This window comes from Lasiodiplodia theobromae (assembly GCF_012971845.1).
Source record: "Lasiodiplodia theobromae strain AM2As chromosome Unknown scaffold_76, whole genome shotgun sequence".
NCBI lineage: Eukaryota > Fungi > Ascomycota > Dothideomycetes > Botryosphaeriales > Botryosphaeriaceae > Lasiodiplodia > Lasiodiplodia theobromae.
In genome coordinates this window covers 1-22,859 of record NW_023336559.1, presented here as the reverse complement: position 1 = coordinate 22,859, position 22,859 = coordinate 1, and the positions used below count along the sequence as shown (strand labels likewise).

General features: G+C 54.9%; 5 protein-coding genes across 5 annotated transcripts; 3 read left to right on the top strand and 2 right to left on the bottom strand.

Moving 5' to 3' along the window:
* Nucleotides 1–549: 549 nt before the first annotated feature.
* LTHEOB_12794 (Structural maintenance of chromosomes protein) lies at nt 550–1,820 on the top strand (the record flags this gene model as incomplete). Its single annotated transcript, XM_035509700.1, has 3 exons — nt 550–716; nt 772–1,342; nt 1,407–1,820. The coding sequence occupies 3 exons, from the start codon at nt 550–552 to the stop codon at nt 1,818–1,820; spliced, it is 1,152 nt and encodes a 383-aa protein (XP_035363806.1).
* Nucleotides 1,821–8,628: 6,808 nt separating this feature from the next.
* On the top strand, nt 8,629–8,967 carry LTHEOB_12793 (Eukaryotic translation initiation factor subunit EIF; the record flags this gene model as incomplete). Its single annotated transcript, XM_035509699.1, has 1 exon — nt 8,629–8,967. One exon carries the CDS (start codon nt 8,629–8,631, stop codon nt 8,965–8,967), a length of 339 nt encoding a protein of 112 aa, XP_035363805.1.
* Nucleotides 8,968–10,619: 1,652 nt separating this feature from the next.
* Nucleotides 10,620–11,727, bottom strand: LTHEOB_12792 (uncharacterized protein; the record flags this gene model as incomplete). Its single annotated transcript, XM_035509698.1, has 3 exons — nt 10,620–11,284; nt 11,344–11,488; nt 11,656–11,727. 3 exons carry the CDS (start codon nt 11,725–11,727, stop codon nt 10,620–10,622), a joined length of 882 nt encoding a protein of 293 aa, XP_035363804.1.
* A 3,596-nt stretch (nt 11,728–15,323) lies between these two features.
* Nucleotides 15,324–16,348, bottom strand: LTHEOB_12791 (uncharacterized protein; the record flags this gene model as incomplete). The annotated part of the gene is made up of 2 exons (XM_035509697.1): nt 15,324–16,013; nt 16,070–16,348. 2 exons carry the CDS (start codon nt 16,346–16,348, stop codon nt 15,324–15,326), a joined length of 969 nt encoding a protein of 322 aa, XP_035363803.1.
* A 1,900-nt stretch (nt 16,349–18,248) lies between these two features.
* Nucleotides 18,249–18,834, top strand: LTHEOB_12790 (Peptidase m35 deuterolysin; the record flags this gene model as incomplete). The annotated part of the gene is made up of 2 exons (XM_035509696.1): nt 18,249–18,344; nt 18,397–18,834. The coding sequence occupies 2 exons, from the start codon at nt 18,249–18,251 to the stop codon at nt 18,832–18,834; spliced, it is 534 nt and encodes a 177-aa protein (XP_035363802.1).
* Nucleotides 18,835–22,859: the final 4,025 nt, after the last annotated feature.

Below are 22,859 nucleotides of genomic sequence, written 5' to 3'. Positions count from 1 at the left end.
GTGGAACCGGGACTAGGCGGGTTTCCCAATGCTGGCTTGCTTGGGCAGTTTCCGTTGGACACTGGCATGGGTCAGATGAACTGGGACGCTGTGTGGATTGGGGATTCGGCGACGGCCTATCAGTGTGGAGAACCTCATGCCCGACGTCAAACAATTCCCCTGTCACTTGGCCCTAGTTCATCGCTAGAGCCAGAAATTATGAGCCCCGGCATTTGGGCTTGTTAGGTGAAGTGGCGGTCATCAAGGTACTGGGAATTTCACAGTGGGAATGAAAGGCTGCCTAGAGGACGGTGCGGGTGATATAGTGCGCTGCGGCCGCAGCGCAGCATGCGCCATGAGGTCTTGAAGCAATGGCTGCTTCGGCAAACGCGCCGGCAGCAACGAGTCAGGCTTAGAGAAATACAGAGCACGTGATGGGGTGCTGGGTGAGTGACGTCTTGCCGGGCGCACCGCTTGGGCAGCTCATAGTCGCGTCGCGGGCGCGCGGTGCTCCATCCTCTCTACACCCCACAACCTCACCCGCGCCACCACCCCGACGCACTATCCGCGATGGCGCGCTTACCACCTGGCAATCCAGACTCACGGGCTTCGGCCACTATCGCATCCTCTGGCGGCGGCGATCCGCCTAAGACGCCAAACCACAACAAGGGTGGCTCCGGCATGGGCCACTACAACGAACGCTATCGCGTCGGCAAGACATACAAGTCTACCGACCGGTACGTACTTCAGAGGCTCTACAAGCACATTCTCACATACTGATGCTAGAAACAGACGCTCCAAATACGAAGGAACCTGCTTTCGCTGCAAGAAGCCGCGTCATGGCAATGGTCGAGCAGCCGATTGCGAACGCGCTTGCGAGGCGTGCGGGAAATTCGAGCACTTTGGGACGTATTGTCCTGAATTTCAAACATCGTCCTCCTGGAAAAGACACGCTGGTGGCTACGTAGGCCAGACCAACCGCAACAAAAGCATCATCGAGGGTCAGGAAAAGGACCTTTCAAACACGCGAGCAGAGCGCGACGCAGCCCACGAAGATCTTGACACCGCGCAAGACGAGATCAAGACCCTAAAAGCCAAGGTTGACGACCGTGATCGCAAGATTGACAACCTTGAACGCGAAAACGGCGCTTTGCGAAATCACGCCGAAGAGATGGCCAGGCGCCTTTGGTCGTCGCAACAAGAGACAAATTACGCAGAAGCAGAAATTGCACGCCTTCGAGCGCAAATTCGCAATCAAAACGCCCCGCTGCCGCAGGCATGGGCCACCGATTATCCACCCGGACCGCCGCCACAGGATTTCCGCAATCCGCTTGGTCAACAGCAACAGCCTGACCAATCCCAAGTTCCGCAACAACATACGCCAGCCATAGCATACCAAGCTCACTCCGACCATGGCCAAACGCAAGCCGCACCGCTACATCAACGCGTGCCTCCTCAACCCGCACCCGGTCATGACCGTCAACGACAATGGCGTCCACGGACACCTCCACCCGCGGATACAAATACGCATGTCCCTCCATGGTCGGAGCCCGACAATGCTCACCAACAAAGTCAACGGGTCCTTCCCTTTCGCCAGAGGCAGGTTTCCCCACCGCGCCATTCGCAAGGCAACGCCTCACCTTCACACGCTTCGTTCCATCCGCCGAGCGGAGAACATCAAGACATGGCTCCACCGCAACTTGCCGGCTCAGGCTCGGGCCAGCCACGTGAAGATGATGATGGCCAGGAACGCTACAGACCCAAGCGTGGTTAAGAAACTCCTTGGAGTAGCTTCAGCATCTGAGTATTTCTCGTGCTGGAGGACCAACTCCAGCCGCTAAAATTCTTTCCCGCTAAATGATTAGCTTCAGCCTCTGGGTTATTTCCATGCTGGAGGACGCCTCAAGTCTTCACTCGGCACGCTCTCGGCCGGCTACAGTCTCTAAGTCTAATCTCACGGGCTGTGGGATCAGCTCTCGCCTCCGAATTTGTTCCATCCTGAAGGATTCCCCAAACTTCTTCTCACGCTCTTGGCCCGCTCCAGCCTCTGAATTCACTTCATGCTGAAGGATGCCTCACAACGCTGCTCCGCACACTCTTCGTGTGCTCCGCATTCTCCTGACACGCTCCAGCCTCTGGGTTTATCTCATGCTGAAGGATCACGCATTACCTTGAGAACAAAGTGCCCGGTTGTAACTGTTCGCCTCATACCAGTTGACCGGCACCAAATATCACTCAATGAGGACCTCCTCCGCTAATCAACCCTTACTGTGCTTAGTCACAATATGGGTCACGCTACACATCTTCAGTAGATGTATATAGATAATACATTAGTGTCGGCGAATCAACTCTTCAGTGACTCGCTGTAAATATCTGTTGTGCTCTTTGTTGTTCCTTGATCCATGTAGCCTACAAAGGTGGGCTGTTTGAGAGTTTCTCTCGACGTCCACCCCATCTATGCTACAAAATCGTCATTGTGATACACTACCAAAAGCATTTCGTCTTCTTGGTCATTACGAGGTCAAAGGCTATGCAGTCAAAAGTTGCCAGCACGGAAAGGCAGGTGGCTATTGAGAAGCTAAAAACGGTTTTATCTGCGTGAGGTCTCCAGCGAAGTAGTTGATCTGTATGCAAGGTGTAACCCGGGCTACTAGTGCCACACGTTTGAATTGATCAGCCACCGAATCTCCGAGGAAATACGTCATTGGCATGGAGAGTGAAGCCCAAACTTCTGGGACCACATCGACTATTCAATCACCCTTCGAAATCTGCATCAGCAGCGAAATGACCTTGCCCAGCAACAAAACGAAGAAGAAGCTACGCGGATGGAGCGGGATTTTAGGGTACTGGCCATTACGTGAAGATATGGGCTCCCCAAGTGAAAGGCAAATAATTGCACCAAGCCAATTCCTTGAGGCAAGTTCAGCTCGCTACCGAACAACCGAAATTGACCGCAACATGACCAATAACTGCCTGAAAATCCCCGTCGGTCTCGACTGTGGCATATATTTCTCTGGTATTAGTCACGTCACGTTCAATGAGGTCAGCATAGCCAAGATAGAGGTGATCGAGCACTGACCTAGAACCTCCGACACCGTTCATAAAGTCCCAACCAGGCTGGCCTAAGTATCTAAAACCAACAATATCATCGTTGGCAAGTGGGATTCACGGTCATTTCCGGCATAGAGTCCTATCTCTAGACCCCTCGGAAAGCAAAAAAGTTCACGCTAGCAAGTGGGCTTTGCGGTCACTCTTGGCATGGAATCGTACATCTGGGCAAAGCTTATTCTCTTTCACCTCTGCCACGCGTCATCAAAGGTCCCAATCAGAATAGTGTATGCCCTGGACATGGTGTGAGGCCCGCTCAGAAGAAGCATCAAGAGACGCATCCAAAAGCTTCCTCGCGACGTAAATGCAGCACACTTGACACACACTTTGCCGAAATATAGCCACATCCTGCAAAATATTCTGAACAATCCTATGGCCACTCGCCATGCGCTTTTTCGCGTCATATTTTCCGCTGCCTTAGACGCGCGTCATGTAATTTCTCACTTCAAACTCCTCCAAACTCAGTCGTACTTCATACGCTTTGTCACGTCAGGCGTTTTCTTGATTACGGGATTTTTGAATGAGTCGAGGATGGGAATAGGGAAACGTTTAGAATGTGGCATGGCTTGCGTGCAAGGGAAAGTATACTGGGTTTGATACACAAGTGGAAACATTTCACGATGCGGACTTTTCCTTTCGAGTTCTTTATCATATTTCCACCCCTCCACATGAGCACTCTCGTGATATTGAGCGGAAACTCAATCTTTGGCTTTATATCGGTATTCAACCAGTGGGCATGAGAATGAACACATGTTTGTAGAGGCGTGGAGGCATGTTGAAGCGGTAGGATTTTAAAGTAAAGGTGAGCAAGAATATATATACCCACGAGTCTTTAATTGATGATAATTAAAATACAGGGAAGAAAGAAAATCAGCCAGCCGAGCCCTCCAAAGCAGTGCCTGTCCGGGATGTGCTCTGCGCCGTTCATAACGGGGCGGACCCATGGTAAAACCATTCTCTTTGGCCCCCAGAGTAGGCCCCTTCGAATTCCGGAGGAATAGCTCTCTCATGGGGCCACACGTACTCCCTGGAGGAGACAGAACAAGGCGACGAGTTCGTTTGTCGGAGACTCCGTACGTTGTGCCTCGAACATGCTCGAACCAACCGCTGTAGCGGCTGGGGCCGTGGTGGGGGTTCGTGTAGTACTTGGCCCTCGGCGTTGAAGGGCCTCTTCCGTTGTTGTCGTCTCCACGGGGAGCAAGGTTCGGTTGAGCCATCCTCGGGCGCGTCAAACCGGTGAACGGCCTCGTGGGGCCGGGGCGAGGTAGCTCTGGGCGCGGGAGTTCTACACGGGCCCGAAGGCCAACCAAGGCTGGAGGCAGGTGTCCGCCAGCATCTGGAAAAGGTGTCAACAATTGTCGTGGGAAGACGATGAGAAAGACGGAGGCCAAACTTACGGATGTTGGCTGGGAAAACACCCTAGCCCTTTGCCATGAAGGCAAATGGAATGCGATCTCATGGTGTCAACACCGGCGGTGGCCTTTCCGTGGTATTAGATAAAGGCGATCGACATCTCCTTGTTGCGCTTCACCTTGATGTAGCAAGTGCCATGCTTGCTGAATTCGACCAATTGTTCTTCTTCAACTCTCGTCCCACAGTTGCTTGGGCATTCCTAGCATCAATCCTTTCGTGCGGTTGCAGCGGAGCGAGTTCATCGGGAGGGGACGGTTCGGGGCGGGATGGTGCCTTGAATCAGAGTTAGTTGAGCATCAGTCGACCGCTAATGGAGTGGCTACATACCCTTGAGATACCTGGGCAGCCACCCCGCCGGCAGTGGCAGGCGTCGGGAAGAAGGGCCTCCTCTGAGGAGAAAGTCAGTGTAATCTTCGAGAACTGGCACATAGGAGTGATGACATACAGCTGCCGCGGCATCGGCGGGTGGGCAGAATGCCCAAAGGGAACGACGCGAGAGGCGAAAGCCTGACGGGGACGGTGTGATTTTGTTGTGGAAGAAGAGGAGATAGAGAGAGAGAGAGAGAGAAATGCGAGCTTTAAAGGGCGGGGTAGAAGCGCGGGTAGTGCCTTCTAGGCTAGGAAGCAGCCGGCACCCGGCTTGCAGCGGCTACAGTGGCCAGCTCTGCCCACTTCAAGGGCAGGACTGACGACATTGTGGGTCCATGGTCCTGGATGGCGAAGGTGTGGACACCGCCAGGCTGACGCTGTTGCTCTTGCAAACATGACCATCTACAACACTTTGGGTGCTAGAGAGTATTGCTCAACTACAGCAAATGGGAACGATGTTTCTCGAGTCATTCACTAGGCATGATGAAGGACTCACATGCGTCTTTTAGCAACGCGTGAACCCTCTGCACGATGGGTATTACTTTCGTGAAGGGAGGCTCGAAATGCGCTTGAAACGAGTCTTGTGAAAGCAGCACCTCATGTACTCCTCACCAGCCAGGGGCCAGCGACTCTGCACTTCATCCTGGAAGCGCCTTTCTCGTTCTTTATATGCCCATAAGTCCGCGTACCGCTTCCTCCCAGTCGTCAGTTGGAGATGCGTGCCAGCGGCACAGAAGACATCACAATATACTATTTGTAATCACCACTCCGTCTGTCCTTTGTCCCCACACTCTCGAGTTCTTGAAGCCTTGGCAAGAGGTCCATGGCAGGGAAAGGAACTTGCTATCGTCAATACGGGCGTCACAATTGAGCAACAGTTTCCCCGCTGGCATTGTTACGAATCTCTCTTTTCTTGTTCTGTATGCGCGCCCGATTTGAGAAGTACGTAGTCTTCGTGATAAAAACGGTTTTCACCACTTGAGTGGCATTTGGTTTGCCTGTGGAAGTCGTCAATGTTTTTGGAATAGCGATGCAAAGTAGGCTTGGAGGGAGAGGGTACCAGCGACACGCGGACGGCTACACTTTAGCGCATCCATGTCTGGAACAGGGGTTCCGGCGGATCGTGCCATTCCTGAAAGGGTAGCTGTCAGTTACTGGGTTCCAGTAGCGCATGAGTGGGCCCGGTTTGATGTAGGGCATTGTTTGACAAGCAGTTTGATCCGATCGTATCGCAACAACGCCGAGCGACAATACACGAAGCTTTCTAGCTCTTTCATGGCGCGGGAAATTCCCGTGTTGTATTGGAAACCGTGAGAAGCTCAAAGGGCAAAGAGGCATGATCTAGCCGTCATTGAGTAGACGTGCCGCTCTCGCGTAGCCGTACGACAGGCCCCAGCCTAAGTAGGAAAGGACCTTGATTGGACGTGCAGAGTGAAATCTACTCTTTGACTACCATCCTCGTTGGCCGCATAGCCGTGCTCGCTCCCCTCGCCACCAGTGTGCTGGTACCTTTGTCCATCCATGTCGTAGTTTTTTGATGCGGGCGGAATGGCCAAGGGTCATGTCGTGAAACTTTTGAGGGGTTTGGAGAGAAGATAGCAGAGCTGAATTCAAAGACCTTAGAGGTAGGTTAGCATAGTATCGCTTGGATTTTCAGGTCAAGCCTACTCTCTACCTGCGAAACATTCCACCCAGAAGCTACTCTGGTGGGGCACAGGGCGGTTATTCACACTTTTTGTCTAGGGGGCAACAAATGCACGTTGCGTTTGGGCATCCATCTTGAAAGTTCCAGAAGGAGTTGAAGCATCTGCCAAATCCAGCCTCTGCAGCAGTGATCAAACCGGTGGATAATATGTAGGGACACTGGAGGTTTGGCGGAGACAGCATGCTGAGAGGATCAATCCGGTGGTCGAGGAAGAGGGCGGGAGTGTTTTGCGGCAAGCTGAGGCTGCGAAAAGCGCATGGAAGCTTGGTCAAGTGTGGCGTTGCTGGAAATGAGGGACGATGCGGTTCCGTCAGTCGGGAGGCATGAAACACGACCATCATGATCGACAAAGCAGTGAACTGTTCAGAGACCGCAAGTCAGCGGGGCTAGGAGCGTAGGGGAGAGACAAGTCTCGTTCGTCTGCTCCCAACTCATGGTCAGGAGTCGCGCGCCGGGGCCGAACTACCCGAAGAGGAAACGACCGGGGACGTGCACCTTGTTCGTCCTTTGGGTTAGCTGCCCAATAGTGTCTAAAAAAGACGATGGGGTGAGCGCAGTGCTGAGCAGGACGAAGGAGACGGTGAAGTTAGCTCGAAAATCATGTAGAAGGGGACTTTTTGCGCGTACCAGTTGCTGTAATCGCGCAAACTCGACCTTTGGTGTCATGCGAGTCAATAGCATGCAGTTTAATGCCGCGACAAGGGATGGGGTGCTGGCGGTCATTTTGGTAGAGGGCCAGTCGACCCGCCGCTTCGCCAGCAGCCGGGGTCCGTCTCAGCAGACGCTGACGTCACGCGAAACCCAGACTCATGCAGCGCGGCTTCGGGAAAAAGTCACCGCCAAACCGGCGCCAACAGCGAAGCTAAGACAGGCCCCCCACCTGGGCCTCTTAACCCCTCAAAATGCCAGATTTCCATGTCTTCAGGAGCGAGCCCTCGGTGAGCCTTTCTTTCCGCAAGCGCTGCGTTTGCTGACCATCTCCACAGCTTCTAGAACACACAGCCTCCCCAACTCGCCAGTGCAGCTCTTCGACCATTCGTGTGAGCCTGAATCCATCTCCGGCTCCCATCGCTGGGAAGACTGCAGTTGATCATGCCGAGACCACCAGAAAGTACGAATCAACACTTCTTATCGTTGAGGGCCAGAGGCTCTTCCCGGACGCGGTCCATTCCACCTTCGTACTACGCCTTCCCTCCAACAGCGCCATACTGCTCGTCCTTACTGCCATTCGTTGAAGAAGGCCCATGCGGAGAGGCCGAATGCGACGCCCAGCTCCAGTGGCACACGGTGCTGTTATCTCCACAAGTTGGCAAGAAAGAGGCGGAGTATTGGGTCGAGTAGCAAGAAACAACAACGCAAAGCTGTGCGAGGCGTGCAAATACGGCTTGGCTAGTGACCCATAATCGAACAAACTAGGAAAAATATGAGCGTTTGGCGCACCGGCGGCGAAGAATGGGAGATCGTAGATCGCCTTGATGCGGATGCCACGTTCGAAGCCAACAGTTGTGCAGACAATGCTATGCAGCGGATGAATATGCTGTGATAGTGCTCAGACACAAAGTGTCGGCCAGTCGGAATGCGATGGACATCAGTGATATTTTAAGCTACATTTTGTCGGAAGACAGGCGTCCACTCATTGCCAACCACCCGCTGACGATTACTTTCCTCAGCCTGTCCAAGAAAACAAGGCGTGCTGTCCAGGATGCGCTGGGTCATGTAAGGACCACAGGTGATCCCTCGGGGGCCGTAAAATCAGTTCAGGTATTGCTTCAGACTGAGAGAATCACTATCAGCACCAGAAAATGAGGTAATTTAGCGGAAGAAGCTTCAGTAAATCTGTAAGAAGGTCATCTTGTCAGATTACGTTCTAGCTAGCTAGAAATACTACTCCGCTGAAATCCATCAAGGTAGTACATACATATTGTGTCGGCGTCTCAATCCACCTTAAAACGCAACAACTTTATGAAAAATTCATTCATAGTCTCCGCGCTCTGTCTACTCCGCCGTAGATACACACCAGTGCGCACGAGTCTCCAGCGCTGTCGAGCTTGTCGATGGGCGAACGTTTCGCCCAGCCCTATTGTCCGCACTTATTCAGCGCTGGCAAGCAGCACGCCGAGCTCGAGAAGGTACGCAACCCGCCTCATGGTGGACGCCCGCCTTTCGGCCGTGGCGATGCCCGCTCCTTTTCTGGCGGTTGCACGATGCCCCCTCCAGACTACAAGCACAACACTCTCGGCATGGACGACCTCAGGAAGCTAAGAATGTCTTTGGTCACACTTCAAGCTCTGGTCCTGGCACTTTCAGACCTTCCTCACGGCAGCGGCCGCAGGAACCTCGGCCCTGGCAGTGGTTTGAACAGAACCAGCGACGACTCTGACAACTCCGCCTAGCTTCTTTTGTGGAGTAACCGTACTCTCAGCGCCCCAATTCGCGCCTGTAGCGACCGCACGATGTCTTGAGGTCATCGGCGCAGCGATTTGTGGCCCTGAGCTTCATGATGGGGCTGCAAAATCGAGATGCGTGGAGTTCTATCCCACAGGCGTCACCCCAGCGATTGTCATCCTCGCTGTGATCACCTTGATTTTCAGATGCGGGTACAAATCTCTCGATAGATAGGCGGGGCGCGTTGGAAAACGCGACAGCTGAGCTTGTCGGTGCGACGCGAGTCGCAGGCGGAGCGCAACAGTGGCTAACGCGTGGTGCGGGTCGCATCGCACGTGAAAGCGAGAAATAGTCACGGCGGAGGATCTAGTTAGGCTCATACTCAATGATCGCGGTGTCAGGCAGGTGCGCGCGGCCCATGGATGGAGTGGGACATGGTGTTGAGGCTCGCTGTTGCGCCTAACGCCTTGCATACGTTGGACTTTGGACATCGAACCACTGCCACAGCTAGCGAGACGGCGGCCATAAGAGGGCGGGTGACGGCCAGCGCAAGCGCGACAGCATGCGCAGCGAGGGCCTCAACACCAAGCGACACATAGTGCAGTTCACAGCCGCTGTGTGCGATCCTCGTTTGCTTCTGCCACTCAAGCTCATAAGCCAAATTTTCTTCTTCCTCAAGGATCTGCTCATGGCAGATCGCTCAACGAAAAAGATGGTCGCGTCAGCTCGAAGTAGTGCAATACGAGCGACACTGTGCTCTCGAGTATGAGCGGTGCTCAGAGGCCCGAGAGCGGGTTCCAAAAAGATGGGTATCATCAAATGTACCCCGGAGGGCGTTCAAGAGATTAATCTTGAAAGAACAGTTACTACACTTGATCTAAGCCAAAAGGAAGAAGAAAAGAGGAGCTTTCGTCGAGGAGTCGACCATATTTAAGCGTTGCCCGCCGCACCATCCAGCTACTCGGCATGGGTCGAGGTCGCGCCGGGCAACGGGCGTGACTGCGCCTTTTGGAACACCGCCCGGCGTATGATGCGCTTGCGGGCGCGGCTGCCTGGTACGCCGCGTCACGGGAACCCGAAAGAAGCGCAAGTGCCATGATCGAATGAGACGGAAGCTCATGTTGATGGCACAAGTCAGGCAGGAGTGATTTAGCGAGCTTTCAGAGGTTGCGCCGGGCGCCAGCAGCACTTTCGACCGCAGCCTTGAAGCGGCGGGCCTGCGTAGTTTCAGTGGTTGCATGAGTAATGTTCAGCGGGTCCTTTCACGTGCGTCAGGCTGGATGTAGTGAAAACACCGTCAAGTGATGTATCCGCGGGCCTCTGGATTGGGCGGGTGGCTTGAGAGGCATAGCATCAGAAGGAAGCAACCGCTCAGCAGATCGAGTCGCGGCAACCCTTGTGAATGCCTCTTCAGGCGGCTACTCCGTTGGCCATTCCTTCTGTAGTCAGACATCTCTTCACATGCTCCATGAATAGATCTCCCTCGGGCAAGCGCACGATGGATTGACGGTCCAAGGTATCAGACACTCATTGGCATCGAGTATGGTCAAAAGAAGCAGAAGGTTGGATTGAGTCAGTAGGTACATGAGCAAGTCCATCCCTCCATACATGAGAGCCACAGTCCCTCTCCGTCATCCTCTGTCTCCATCCTCCAACCCAGTCAGTGATTATGTGAGCGAAGTGGCAACTCCTTCCCCATCTCAGCCAGCAACTCAGCGACGATTTCGACAACTTCCTTGTTGTTGTGAAGGACTTCCGAGGCGATGGCCTCCAGCAGCGAACGGAGCTTTGGGCGGTGAATCAGAAGAGTCGTGATGGTGGACTTGGCACGTTGAAGGTACGTGTAGTGCGTACGTTGACGCTCAATCGCCCTGTCGAGGCGGCGTGTGTAGTGCTCTTCAACTGACATGCTGCGATTCTGCTCGTGGTCGTCACGGGCAAGATTCGCGAGGCGAGCCAGAGCGCGGTCAAGGTTATCCACCATGTTCCCCTGCCAGCCAGTATGTTCCCTCACACCGTGCTGCGAAAGTGGAATTGAGGATCTGCTGTTGCTGGCCCCAGCCCCATGAAGTGAGGCGGCAGGGCCGGGGCCAGCTGTGGCGAGGAAGGGATTTGCCCCACCCTGGGCTGCGACAGAGGAAAAGTCAGCAAGAAGCAGCGAAAGAAGGGCGAGGAAGACGGCGAATGGGATGGACTCACGGCGGTGGGTGGTGGATTCACCACCACGGCGGCGAAGTGTTGTATGGTGCTGAAAGGGGCACCCGCCCAGCAGATGATTTCTGAGCAGGTGCCCCTCTTTCCTTTTCTCGTTCCGCAAGGAGGATACTGGTGTAGCTGCGTGTCAGTATGGCTTGGACGGGGAGCTTCAGAGGAAGTCGACTCACAGTATGTAAAACTAAGAATGGTGGTAATGATGTCGTGGAGGAATGTGGTGATAACAATAGAGGAAAACTTTGCAGAGGCGAAGAAGTCGGAGCGCTTGGTGCGGGAGAAGTGGATTGGAGTGGAGTGAAGAAGAAAGGTTGTGATCTGGGCGACGGGCGAGCTTTTGAAGGGCGGCGAGCGTACCTACCCTCGGCAAGCAGGCAGCGAAGCGGTCACGTCATGCCCGCGTCGAGTGTCTCCGGCAGGAACGGCTTTCACTTCGGCAGCAGGAGGGGCGGGCTGTCCTGGGGCCCTCAGGCTGCGGCGGTCACAGCCCAGTGAATGCACTTATCAGGCTCCCAAGGCCTGCGACTGAGAATCTGGGAAATGGACCTCTGCAGCATTTCTGCTGGCGAAAGTGCATCAGTTGAATGCTCTGAGTGCCAGATTCGTCTGAGACGAAGAGCGCGTGAGATCCTCAGCAGCCGCTGTCAGGCCCCTGAACCTAAAGGCCACTAATCATGGCTGGGAGCATGCAAGTTTGTCGCCCCTCCTAAGACTGGGATTCTTGTGCGCGCCTTCTGTGGGTCTGACCACGGAAATCAACGCCGTGCAGCGACACTTGTGGGTTTCCTGAGGGTTCTCAATGCCTCACTCACGCGAGCTATTAGAAATTCTCCTTGCAATGCCACACCTTCCATGAGGAGCGCTGGCGCTGAGAAAACAAACGGAACAACGAGAGAAAGGTGGAAGTTCCGACCACTTCATTGCCAGGACACGAAAGACACTCCAGAAGGCCTATTGATCAGGCTGCGCGCTTCTTTGATGTTATTTCTCCCTGGTCTTCTGGATTGCGAGCTGCGACCCGCTCAAACCATGGCGATGGAACTACGCCCGACGGTGCTCAGCGCGGGCAGGCCGGTGACGCCGTTTCAGGCACAATCTGGGGCGCCTCGGAAGGATAGGGGAACCTGCACTGCCACCAAGCCTACCATCAACTCAGGACTCCCTAATTGTCCTCCCAGACGGTGCTTCCAACTCCAAAGCTTGGGACCGAGTGCGTCAAGCGCCTGTCAAAGCTGCCGGTCAATGCCATTCAAACCACGGATCGCTACCAGCGCGACACGCATCCGCCACACTCAATTTCCACCGCCCAGAATCGCCATGTTCTGCCAGCCTTGACTCGCTCTCAAGAGGTGTTCGAGCGTTGCGGGAGGCGTGAGCGTAGATTGCGAGAGTTTGGCTCAGGGGGTCAGCTGCGGGCGAGGCAGAACCGGCGGAGCGTCGGTGGGGCAAGGAAGAGGGCTATTGCTCCTGCTCGGCTTGGTCAGTCAGCGGGGCCGTGGATAGTAGGGTTAGCGGTTTCTGCAGCAATGAAGAGAGCTGGTGGTGCTGGTTGCTTGGGGCGGGCGTACTTTCTGAGCCCCCTTGATGTCTTCTCCAAGGTCGGCCCGGAAGCCGATGAAAAGGGTTGTGGGGCGAGTAAGTTGTCGGTGGGCATGACTGAAGCTGTGGTGGAGAGCCTAGTCTGCGTAGCGGCTGTGGAGCTTAGGGACTCGCGCGGCCACCCGCTCGCCATGCACCCTGAAGTTATCCGGCCGACGCTTCATCGCCACAACCGTGGCCTTTGCGCATTGCTGTTGGAATGCTGTTCCACGGAAGATCAAGACGCTTCAGGGGGCGGAAGAAGGCTTCTATCTTCTCGGGCAGTTCATTCCATGGCATGAGCTCCGTGTCCTGCGCAATCACCGCTGAGAGCTCAGAAGTTCTGCCAGTGATCGCACAGTGCAGCAAAAAGACTTGTCCTCAAGCTTGACCACAAGACAGCCCAGCATCGCCAGCTACTGCCTTCTCATTTCCGCACCCAATGTGACCGCGTGGCCGCTCCGACAAGCTTAGCGGCACGAGGACGGCCCCCGGTCTGCTGCCGCTAGGTCTGTGCGCAGGCGCGCCTGCTTCATCTTTCCTCGCCCGCCCTCATTTTTCTTCCTCTCCTCAACAACCCTCCCACTCACTTCAAGACTGAAACCCGCGCCTTTGGCCTCCAGCGGAGCCCAGCTTCGCACAAGCCTGTATGCTACTCGCTCCCTCTTGTTGATGCATGACTGACATGATTCAGCTCGCTTCGTTTCCTTTATTCGTCCTCTGTGCCACAGTCGCTGGCGCCGCTCACAGTGGGTAAGTGTCGCAACGTGTCTTTAGCTCTGCTCTGGAAGATCTTGCAACTAACTTTGCTTGCAGTTTCTCCCAAGATCCACCACTGTGGACGGCCGTCGCGCCTCATCCCGCCAATGGTACGGATGCCGTTCAAGATGCCAACTTTTGGTGACGCGCTGACACTATTGACAGTCCTGCTCGCTGCCTCCGCGGCAAACTTATGTTGCTCTCGGGCCGGGCCCGGTTTCGACAAGCCTTCTGGAGGCTACTACAAACGTGACAGCCTCCACTGAAACCGGGCTCGGCCTGAGAAACTAGCCAGGCAAATAAACCCACCTCAAATGGTGGTTACTCACATTCGGCACAATTGTGAGTGTTTCTTTGCACATCTTGATGTCATGATTACTGAAGCTGACATGTGTTTAGTCTGGCTGCTGCCCGTGTGGCAGCAAGCCATTGCCGGCCGGCTGCTGGCCAAAGCCATGCCGCAGCCGGCCCGGCAGCAGAAGAAGATGGCGCCCAAGGCGCACCTCGCCCGCTTCACACATCAAGGGGCTGCTGGCCCGATTTACTCATCAAGCGGCTGCCGGCCCTTTGCAAAGATCTGGTGGCCGCCGGGGCCCAACAAAACTCTGGTGGCCGCCGGGGGCACACCAACAAAGGGCTGGCGGCCCGCTTACTCATTAAGGGCTGGCAGCCCCTTTCCATATCACTGAAAAGGAGTCTCCCCCTCTTGGCGAGAGGTAATTTTACCCTATTTAGCAAGTTTCTTGCGACTTGTGAATCCTTTACTCGCGAGGACTGTCATGCTGACGTTCGCTACAGACGGCTCCGCTCCTCCCCGCTCCCACTGTCTGTCGGGGCCTGACTTGGGCATGAAAAAGAAAGCACCAAGCTGGGCCCCAGCCACGGTTGTCCCTGAGAGCACAATCGAAGTCTTCGTCACCGCGACGGAGTTCGTTACCGTTCCCGAGTCTGAGTCCACGATGACCTCGACCATCTGGGTCACCAAGACTGAAGAGCCGACGACAACTCTCATGTCTACAAGCTTCATGACCGTGGCTTCCGACACTTTGACCAGTCGTAATGATTCTTCTGAGATGGGTTTTTCGGCTGCTTCAACAATCACTTTGTCAGTTTATTTGGGCCTGTATTTGTTTTCATTCGATGGCAATGCTTGTTACTAGCAGTGGAAGGTTGAGGAAGCAGAAGGATAATAAAAGAATTGAGGGCAATCTGAGAAGAGATACTCAGGTGAATGATGGAAATTTGCTGGGCATTGTTATCTTCACTACTGTCTTCTATTTTAATAGCGAGAGCAAAGGACGAGTTTTTTAGCAGTATGTCCACAGCGGCTGGTGAAGGACTTGGCTGAACATTTCACGATATAGTCAGCATCGGTCATTCACAATGAACCATAAATCGCACTCGAATATTCATTTGCTGTGTGAGCCATCCACGCGCGAGTCGCGCGTTGCGACGTTCTGCGTACAACGTAGGCGCTGAAGAAATGGTTCATGACTAAAGCTTTCGACTTCCCGCCATTCCGTTCAGCACATGTCTTGAGTGTACAAAGTTGAGGGACTCTTGTTGTTGCTGTCCACGCATGGTGCGTCATGTCAGGCACTTCCCGCGACCAGATCACCTTGGGCGTTGGGGCGTTGATGGTGCTGACGGAACCGGGCTAGAGCCAGAGCTCTCAGCTGCAGCGGCCTCAGCAGAAGCAGTAGCAAAGCCAGCAGGGCCAGGTCTAGCAGCCTCATACTTAGGCGAACCAGGGGTAGCCTGAGTAGCTTCAGCATTAGCCGTAGTAGTACTATTGGTAGAATCCTTCTCGAGACTCTCACTGGCCTTGGGCACACACACCGATGCCACCGTCTGCGGAGATGGTAGAAGCGTTGGCGGAGGAGACGTCGTCGGGAACGAAGCGGGGAGCGCGGATGGCGCCCGTACGAGGATCAGCCGTGGCAATATGAACGAAGGCGGTGCGGGCGCGTTTGATGTTCAGCTCGCGGTCGTCGGGGGTGGTGATGTAGTGCTCGGAGCCGCCGTCGTGGCCGTGGTGGTGGTCGTGGGAGCAGGAGCAGACGGAGCCGGAGATGGCGGTTGTAGACGCGTTGGAGGTACCTCCGCCATCGGCATGGCTGTGGACGGCGGATCCTCCGTGGAGACCGCTCTCGAGGTCTCGGATGACAACAACGGTGCGCTGGCGACGAGGACGGCTGCCACGGTTGCGGCTGGGGTCATGCGGAAGACGGGGACCGAAGAAGACGTAGCGACGACGGCCGCGAGGAACACGCATGAAAGCGCCGCCAGCAGGGTGGATAGTAAGACGGGTAGGACGGAAAACAAGCCACTTGATGCCGAAAAAGGCGACCACCGGGATGATGACCGCCAGCAGGATGAACATGGCTACTTCGACGTTGGGCCTGACGGCGCCTGAGATGGCCGTCTTCGCGGCAGTGTTTTTAGCAAATGGACCGGTCCGCAGAGGGCTGGGTATATCTCTGATTTCTGTCTGGAATGCCTTCCTCTGAGGCGCACTTTTCCTTGACTTCAGGCGTAATCCGTTGCCTCGCCTAGACTGACACCACAATGGGAGGGGAGAGTGTCCGACCCGCCTTGCTCTGGGTCGCTATAACAGAGCCAGCATGGGCCCGCAAGCGCCTTCTTCGTCTTGTTGTGTCCAGAGAAGATGCCGATTATGTTTTGGGCATCAACTTCACCTGTGAGGATCCAGTGGGTACAGAGCCTTTCTGACGTGATGGCGACCGGTTCGTCAGGGTTGTACTTGGTAGTGACGCTGTCGGGCTTGAGGTGAGGCTCGATGCAGTCGGTCACCGTGCCGCGACGGTTGAGACCCATCATGACTTCTCGCGAGCTGATGATGAGCGCGCACCCGCGCGGAGGGTGTAAGATATGTAGGATACGCAAGAGGAGTCCTGTGCTAGGACGAGATGGACTGGAGGTATGCGGATCTAGAGCTGTCAGCCAAGGCTTCTTTGACAGCGAGTGTCGGCACACCCACTGGAAGACACTTCCGAGATCTTTGACTTTTGGGTAGAGCAGGTGAGGCATCCTTGCATTTTGGCTGCTGCGCCCACATCCCAGAGGGCGTGCGGTAGGGAGCTGCGCCGAGGTCCAGAAGGGTTCGCCAGTGCGTACGATGCCGAGTGGAGAGCAAGTCAGTCCTGAGTTGCGCGTGGATGCTGGCGGCGCAATGGACGAGCGCTGTGGGGTTTGGTCCGCGAAGAGGAGCGCAGCGGCTGATGTGGAGGTCCCTAGTCTGTGCTGGAAGCGTGTAGTGAGGGCGAGGCGGCGAGCCCGATCGGCTCCGGTCAGGCGCAGATACCGTAGCATTTTAGCGAGCACGTCCACCAGTCAGGCCGGCGTTGACCTTGGCTGAAGGCATGAAAGGGGCCAGCTTTAGGAGCTTGTGGTCAACGGCTAGGGCGAGCAGGTCACCCTTCCGCCTGCGCGAGGTGGCGAGGATTGCCGCTGTCTTTCTTGCTCATGGCCTTTGTCGTCGCAAGCCGCTCCACAGGCATGCTGTCGTGCGCCCTCCCACCGATGATCTGCGCCAGCTCCCGACGCGAACTTCCCACGATCGACAGAAGTCTCAACAGGACTCTCTGTCTAGATCCGCCGTCAGAGCATAGATTCAATGTCGAAGGCGCCTCGACACTCGTCACTGAAAGAAAGCGAAGCCAGTGGCAAGTACAGAGCTTTTCCGTGGAATCTGAAAAGCGCACAACTTTCCACGGAGAACATGAACCAACGATAATTTCACTCAGAAGGCACAACGACGGAAAGGCACTTCAGACATGTCTGAGGCTGCCAGCTTTGTAGGGGACATTGATTTAGTCCAAAGAGGATAGCCGTCACTGATCAGGCGGTAACCATCCTTAGTTATTGACCCATGTGCCCGTCAATCTTGGCCTGTTTATCACACAAAAGCTACGATCAGGGCGTTTCGTGCTAGAAACTCAGGCTCGTTGCTCAATGCTGGGCGAAGAGATCGAGGGAAGTTATAAAGGCGAGAGAATGGCAAGAAGAGGTCTGTGCGTGCAAGCAACCAAGCAGGCAGGAGCGACGGGCGGCACCTTTCTTTCACGTTCCACACGAATCCAGCAGGGTAGCCCAGAGGTACGCCAGCCGGACATCCATAGCCTAAGAAGCCGGAAGGAAAGATGAGGAATATGAGCCTGCCCATCCAGGGCTAAGCTCCTGGGCTAGAGGGGAAGGGCCCTCGGCCTCTGAGAAGGGGCTTCGCGCTGTGATGTGGCAGGGCCAGGGAGGCGTTTTGAAAGATTTGTCTGGGGGTTGGATCTCTGGGCCACCGGCTTAATGCCCAGCGCGCGTTGATGCGCTTCTGTCACGAATTTATGACGCTAGGCTGGCTGCTCCGCCATGGCGGCCATGGAATTTTGTCTTGCTCCAGGAGCTGTGTGCGTGCGTGACACTGAGCTGCTGCGCGGCTTCCGCTGAGCTGAAGTTCTCTTTCTGCGCCGCTGCCGGCGCGGGCGTTTGCTGCGCCAAGAACTGGTTGCAGGCCTGCGAGCGTTTGTCACTTCTACATCAACCCCGCCACGCCTCCCGTCTGCGCACCACCTCACCACCTTCGCCCCAACATCTTCTTTTTGCTATGCGTCCATCTTCACGCACTGTTATCCTCTGCTTCTTCGCTGTCGCCCTTTCGAACACTTTTCGATCCCGCATTACGCATGAGGCAAACTTGTGGCTTCAACTCTTCCTCGACATCTTGCGAATGTCGGCCAACGGCCGCGACAAGCCACTGCATCGTGATGGCAACGATCACGCTCAGGGCTTATATGCTCTGGAGCTCCGCTCCAGCAAGTCAATTGTAAGCCTAGTCCACTATCTTAGACAACGATAAGTCACTGACGCTTCAGAAGCGGAATATCTTGAGCCAGAATGACTTCAACCCCGAGGAGGAGGACCAGATCCGCCGTGAGGATCTGGGTTCCTCTGTTGGCGAATCGCTTACCGTCCGCTTCGATGCCGCTAAGGAGTATGACCTCACCGCTGGTGGCAACTTCACAGCAGTTGCACTTGGCTTCATTCCCTACGCGGAGAGTTACTCAACGTTCCTCAACGGCAGCACCATAGCCTACCACAGCAACGACGTCACTGCTATCGATGTCAAGGACAGCTGCGAGGGAGATCTCCTCGCCCAAGTTGCAGCTGCTAGTTTCTTATATTGGTCGCTTCGTGCGACTAATGCGATGCCGATGGCATCATCCATGGCGTCCCAAGACTGCATCAGCAAGCTCCCGAACGAGTTGCTGCTACTCATCCTAGAGAAGTTCGCCAACAAGGAAGATCTCAAGTAGCATGTTCATGCGCAAGCACAAGGACGCAGGAGATCACGAAGCGACCAAGCTCCCTGGCTTGCCGCGCTCACCATCGCCCGAGGCACACTTTGACCCGAAAAGCTTTGACGAGTACTTTTCTCAGATCCAAGCTTTCGTTAGAGAGGCCAATTCCAAGACCGACGCCCTTCAGTCACATCCGAGTGGTGTCTGCTTTCGGCTTTCCGTGGTTGTGGTTTGCCAACGTTGGATTACGTCAAATCGATACTGGCAAACGCTTGATCGGCTCTTTTTTTTCTTTTGTTTTGAGTTGGACGGCTCTTAGATAGAATGTCAAACTTTTTAAATTTCCGTGCTTGCTAAAGGGTTTGTTCTATGAGGCTTGTCTTATGCTGTTCTCATCAGTCTCATGTGGCAGAACGACAGGTCGATGAAGAGGTACAGGTTGACTCAAACCAAAAATCGGTCTCATCTGTCAAACTCACAAATTTCAAACGTTTGCAAACAGTTCGGGACGTGTCACGAATGTTCTTTTTTTCTGAGAGTTTTCTCTATTTTCAAGCAGGAAGCATGCATTCACAGCTGTTCCATTAGCCACAAATTCTGGACGCATAGGCGGGCATGGATGCGAAAGTGTGGAATTTGATTGGAACGCGCGAATAAAGCTGGTAGACGGCTGACACTGTATCCTTGGAACTCTTTGAGAGAACGTTGACGACACACAGCAAACTCGCCAAGCTGCGACCAAACATTCCCAAAGCGTTGATTCCACGTCGCACAAGTCGCAGCCGCTGGGAGTCTCGAACATCCACTGAGCATATATCGTCCACTTATGTTTTCGGCGCGCCTCTTCGGTGAGGATGCCATCTTGTAATTTTCCTTGCGAAATGGGCGGCGGCTGAAAGGCAACGGGGAGCAGCGAAGAAGGACGTGCAGAAAAGCAACACAAGGCGGCTCCTGAATTCTGTGGATATAATCAGAGATTGTTTCGCGATTTCATACTTCTCCTGGTTCCCTGTGTCTCTCACGCATGTTGGCTGAGGGCAAGATGATAAGTGGAAAAGGCGGTACTCACAGCGCAGATGTCGCACAAAGCGCAGACATGCCAAGACGCTGGCCCTCTTGCCCTAGGACCGTCTGTATGTGAATGGAGCGACTGGTTTCGCGCAGAAGTTTGCTGGACTGGAAGTATGTTGTCGGGAGAGGAGAGTCGCGGCATAATGACGCGCTGTGGTAATCGAGAACGAGCACTCTAGGCTTCCGGGGGCGCAGCTAGCGGCGATCGTCGCTCAGGATATATTCTGGGGGTGAGAGGGTGCATAATGTGGCTGGTGGACTGCTGGGCTTGTTGCGCATCAACGATATTCGGTGCGTCAGTAATGCCTGGCATCATAGCCTTCATGCTGCAAAGGAACTCACTGTGGTCGGCCGTCACTATTTCGCTAGGCACTCGACTATGCCGTTGAGAGCGACTTCTGCGATGCTTCAGTGTCGAAGGTCCTGCATGGTGAGGATCTGGTGGAGGTGCTGCGGGAAGTTCTGTTTGCGGGCCCGCCTGCCTGCCTGCGCTGCAAAGGCCCGCCGCGCATCGCCTCGGCCAGGCCACCCAACGAATAGGCGCAGCGTCATCTGTAAACAACCAAAATCACCCAGCGGCTGTGATGCCGCACTGGCAGATCTGCACATAAAGGCCAGGGCTTTCAGAGCCTGTGAATGCTATTGCAACTCGGAATACGGACGGCTTAGGCTCTGAGGCTGAGCAGTATTGGAGCTGTTCGACAACACTTGCTCAAGAACGATTTCCACTCTCTGCTGGTGGCGGACCTCAGGTCATCAAGACCCGTGAATGTTACGCGGCATTGATGCCGAGGCAGTCATTCGCTCTCCTGTGCTGCTCTGGCTGGCGGGTTGTGCTAGCTTTGCAACAATCTCACCACGCGACGCAGTCGAAGGGACGAGAGCCCCTACTCACTGCGGGGACACATCATACCTGCAAGGCTGCTCATCTATGGCTTTCATGCCATGGGTAGTTGAAGCTATCGTCGAGACGTATATGTAGAATTTTTAATTGGACATTCTCGTCCCGACGATAGCTTCAAATACCCATATAACATGCATCATAGGCATATATCTGCATGGAAGACTGAGTGACTTGGACTTGTGACGCAATGTTTGGCTTCATTCTCCTCCGCTATGGTTTCTTGCCTCATACTTTATGTCTGTGATATGAAAGAAAACTTCAGATTCTCGCTTTTTCCCGACACTCCCATCAAATCCCCTTGGGTTACCACCGCTGGCAAGACCCCGCAGTTTGTTGGTCGTGTAGCTGGTTATCAAGGCGATTGCCAGTGATGCCAGTGAAAAATCGAGTTCTCGAGCTTCGGCTCATCTTTTTCCTTGGTTCTTCCAGCAGCAGAATTCGCTACGAAGCTCAACGTTGTGTCCGGAGCATGCATCGTATCTGGAAGCGGTTCGTCTAGAGTGGTAGCGCCATCGCCATTGGCTTGTGAGCTGACGGTTTGCTTATCGCGTGCGTCCGAGGAAGGGTTCGCTGTGCGGGACATGGATTTAGACTTCGTTGCAGATGCGTTCCGGTGGGCCGAAGTTCCTTGAGCTCGCATGGACCTCTCCCTTGAAGCCTTTCGGTCAGCAATAGTAGGTCCTGCAAGACGTGCTCAAACTCACCGGAAGCATGCCGGAGCTCGAAAAAGCCTTCGACTCCACCACGTTGGGCATGCACCGCGTCAAGCTCAGCCCCTGGAGGCCGAATGTGGGGGTTGGTCAGGCATAAGAACCGGGGTGTCCTTTTTTTGTTTTTGTTCATGTCATGGGCAGTTGAAGCTATCGTCCGGATGTGGATGTCGAATTTTTGTCGCCCGGCGGCGATACGGACTCCAGCAGTTTGAGGGACCTAAGCTTGGCGAAATCTGCCATTGCGTCGGATCGTACACCCATGTGGACATTGCTGTCAAGGAAGCGAGCTTGCAAGGTCGACAGGGGAGGACATCGGTTAGGCTGGTCCTGATAGTGGCTGATCTTCCAGTCAGCAGTGGTCGCGAAATAAGCTCACTTCCGGCGGAGGTTGGAATGACAAAGGAGCAAAGACTTGTTGTCACTTACGCAACCCGCCTGGCCAAGCACTATTTTGTTCTTGAGGATCTTGTTTGCGGATGTGGCGACCCCTGCCTCCACAGGCGATGAGAGGCAGACGCTGTCGGAGCTTCCAGCCACCAGGGCGAAAGGAGAGGAAGGTAAAGTTGTTGAAGTTGCGAAGATGTGAGCGGGAGGAAAAGCAGAGAAGCAAGCCGCTGTGGGCGACCAACCTGCGACGCTAAGCTCGTTGTGGACGCGAGCAGGCAGAAGACGCGTCGAAGAGTGAGATCACCTCCCCACAGCTGGACGCCGGCGATGGCGCGCAGGGCCATGTGAGCTAGCCAGATGGGCTTAAAATCAGCTGCCGTTGCTTGCCTTTGATGCTCTGTGCTGAAGCGGGAGGACTCAATTGCCAACCGTCGTCGCAACGTCACTTCGTCGTCTCTGGGTGCCGGCGCACGCGACGGCTGCTCAAATTACTCTCTCGTGGACTTGCTTCTGTCAGAATCTACTTGCCCCTCGACGAGCGGCAGCGGTACTCCGACTATCACGAATCAGGCGCGAGGGCCTCTGGCGCGCTGCCAGGCACAACCGCCCCGATCCCGCAGTGACATCCTTCCATATGGCGCCACAGTGCACGCGTGCTGGAAAAGCCCGCCGCCCGCATGAACCAACTGCCTCACCTGGTTTCCAGGTCTTTCTATCGTCTCCAATCATTGGCACATGGGCTCCCGTGCGGCCATCCACGAGCTCGCTCAGGCTGTTCGCGCCTGCTGAGTGTGGGCATGCACTGTCCAATCCAGACGTTGCCTGCCCCGCCATCGCCCTGGTGACGAACTCCCGCCTTGTGATCGGTCTCGCTTAGCGCCGCCCGCCAATGCTTAAATACGCGGCGACTCCTCGCCCAAGGCTCCTCTTTTCTTCTTCAGCTCTCTTTGCCTTTTGGCTTAGAT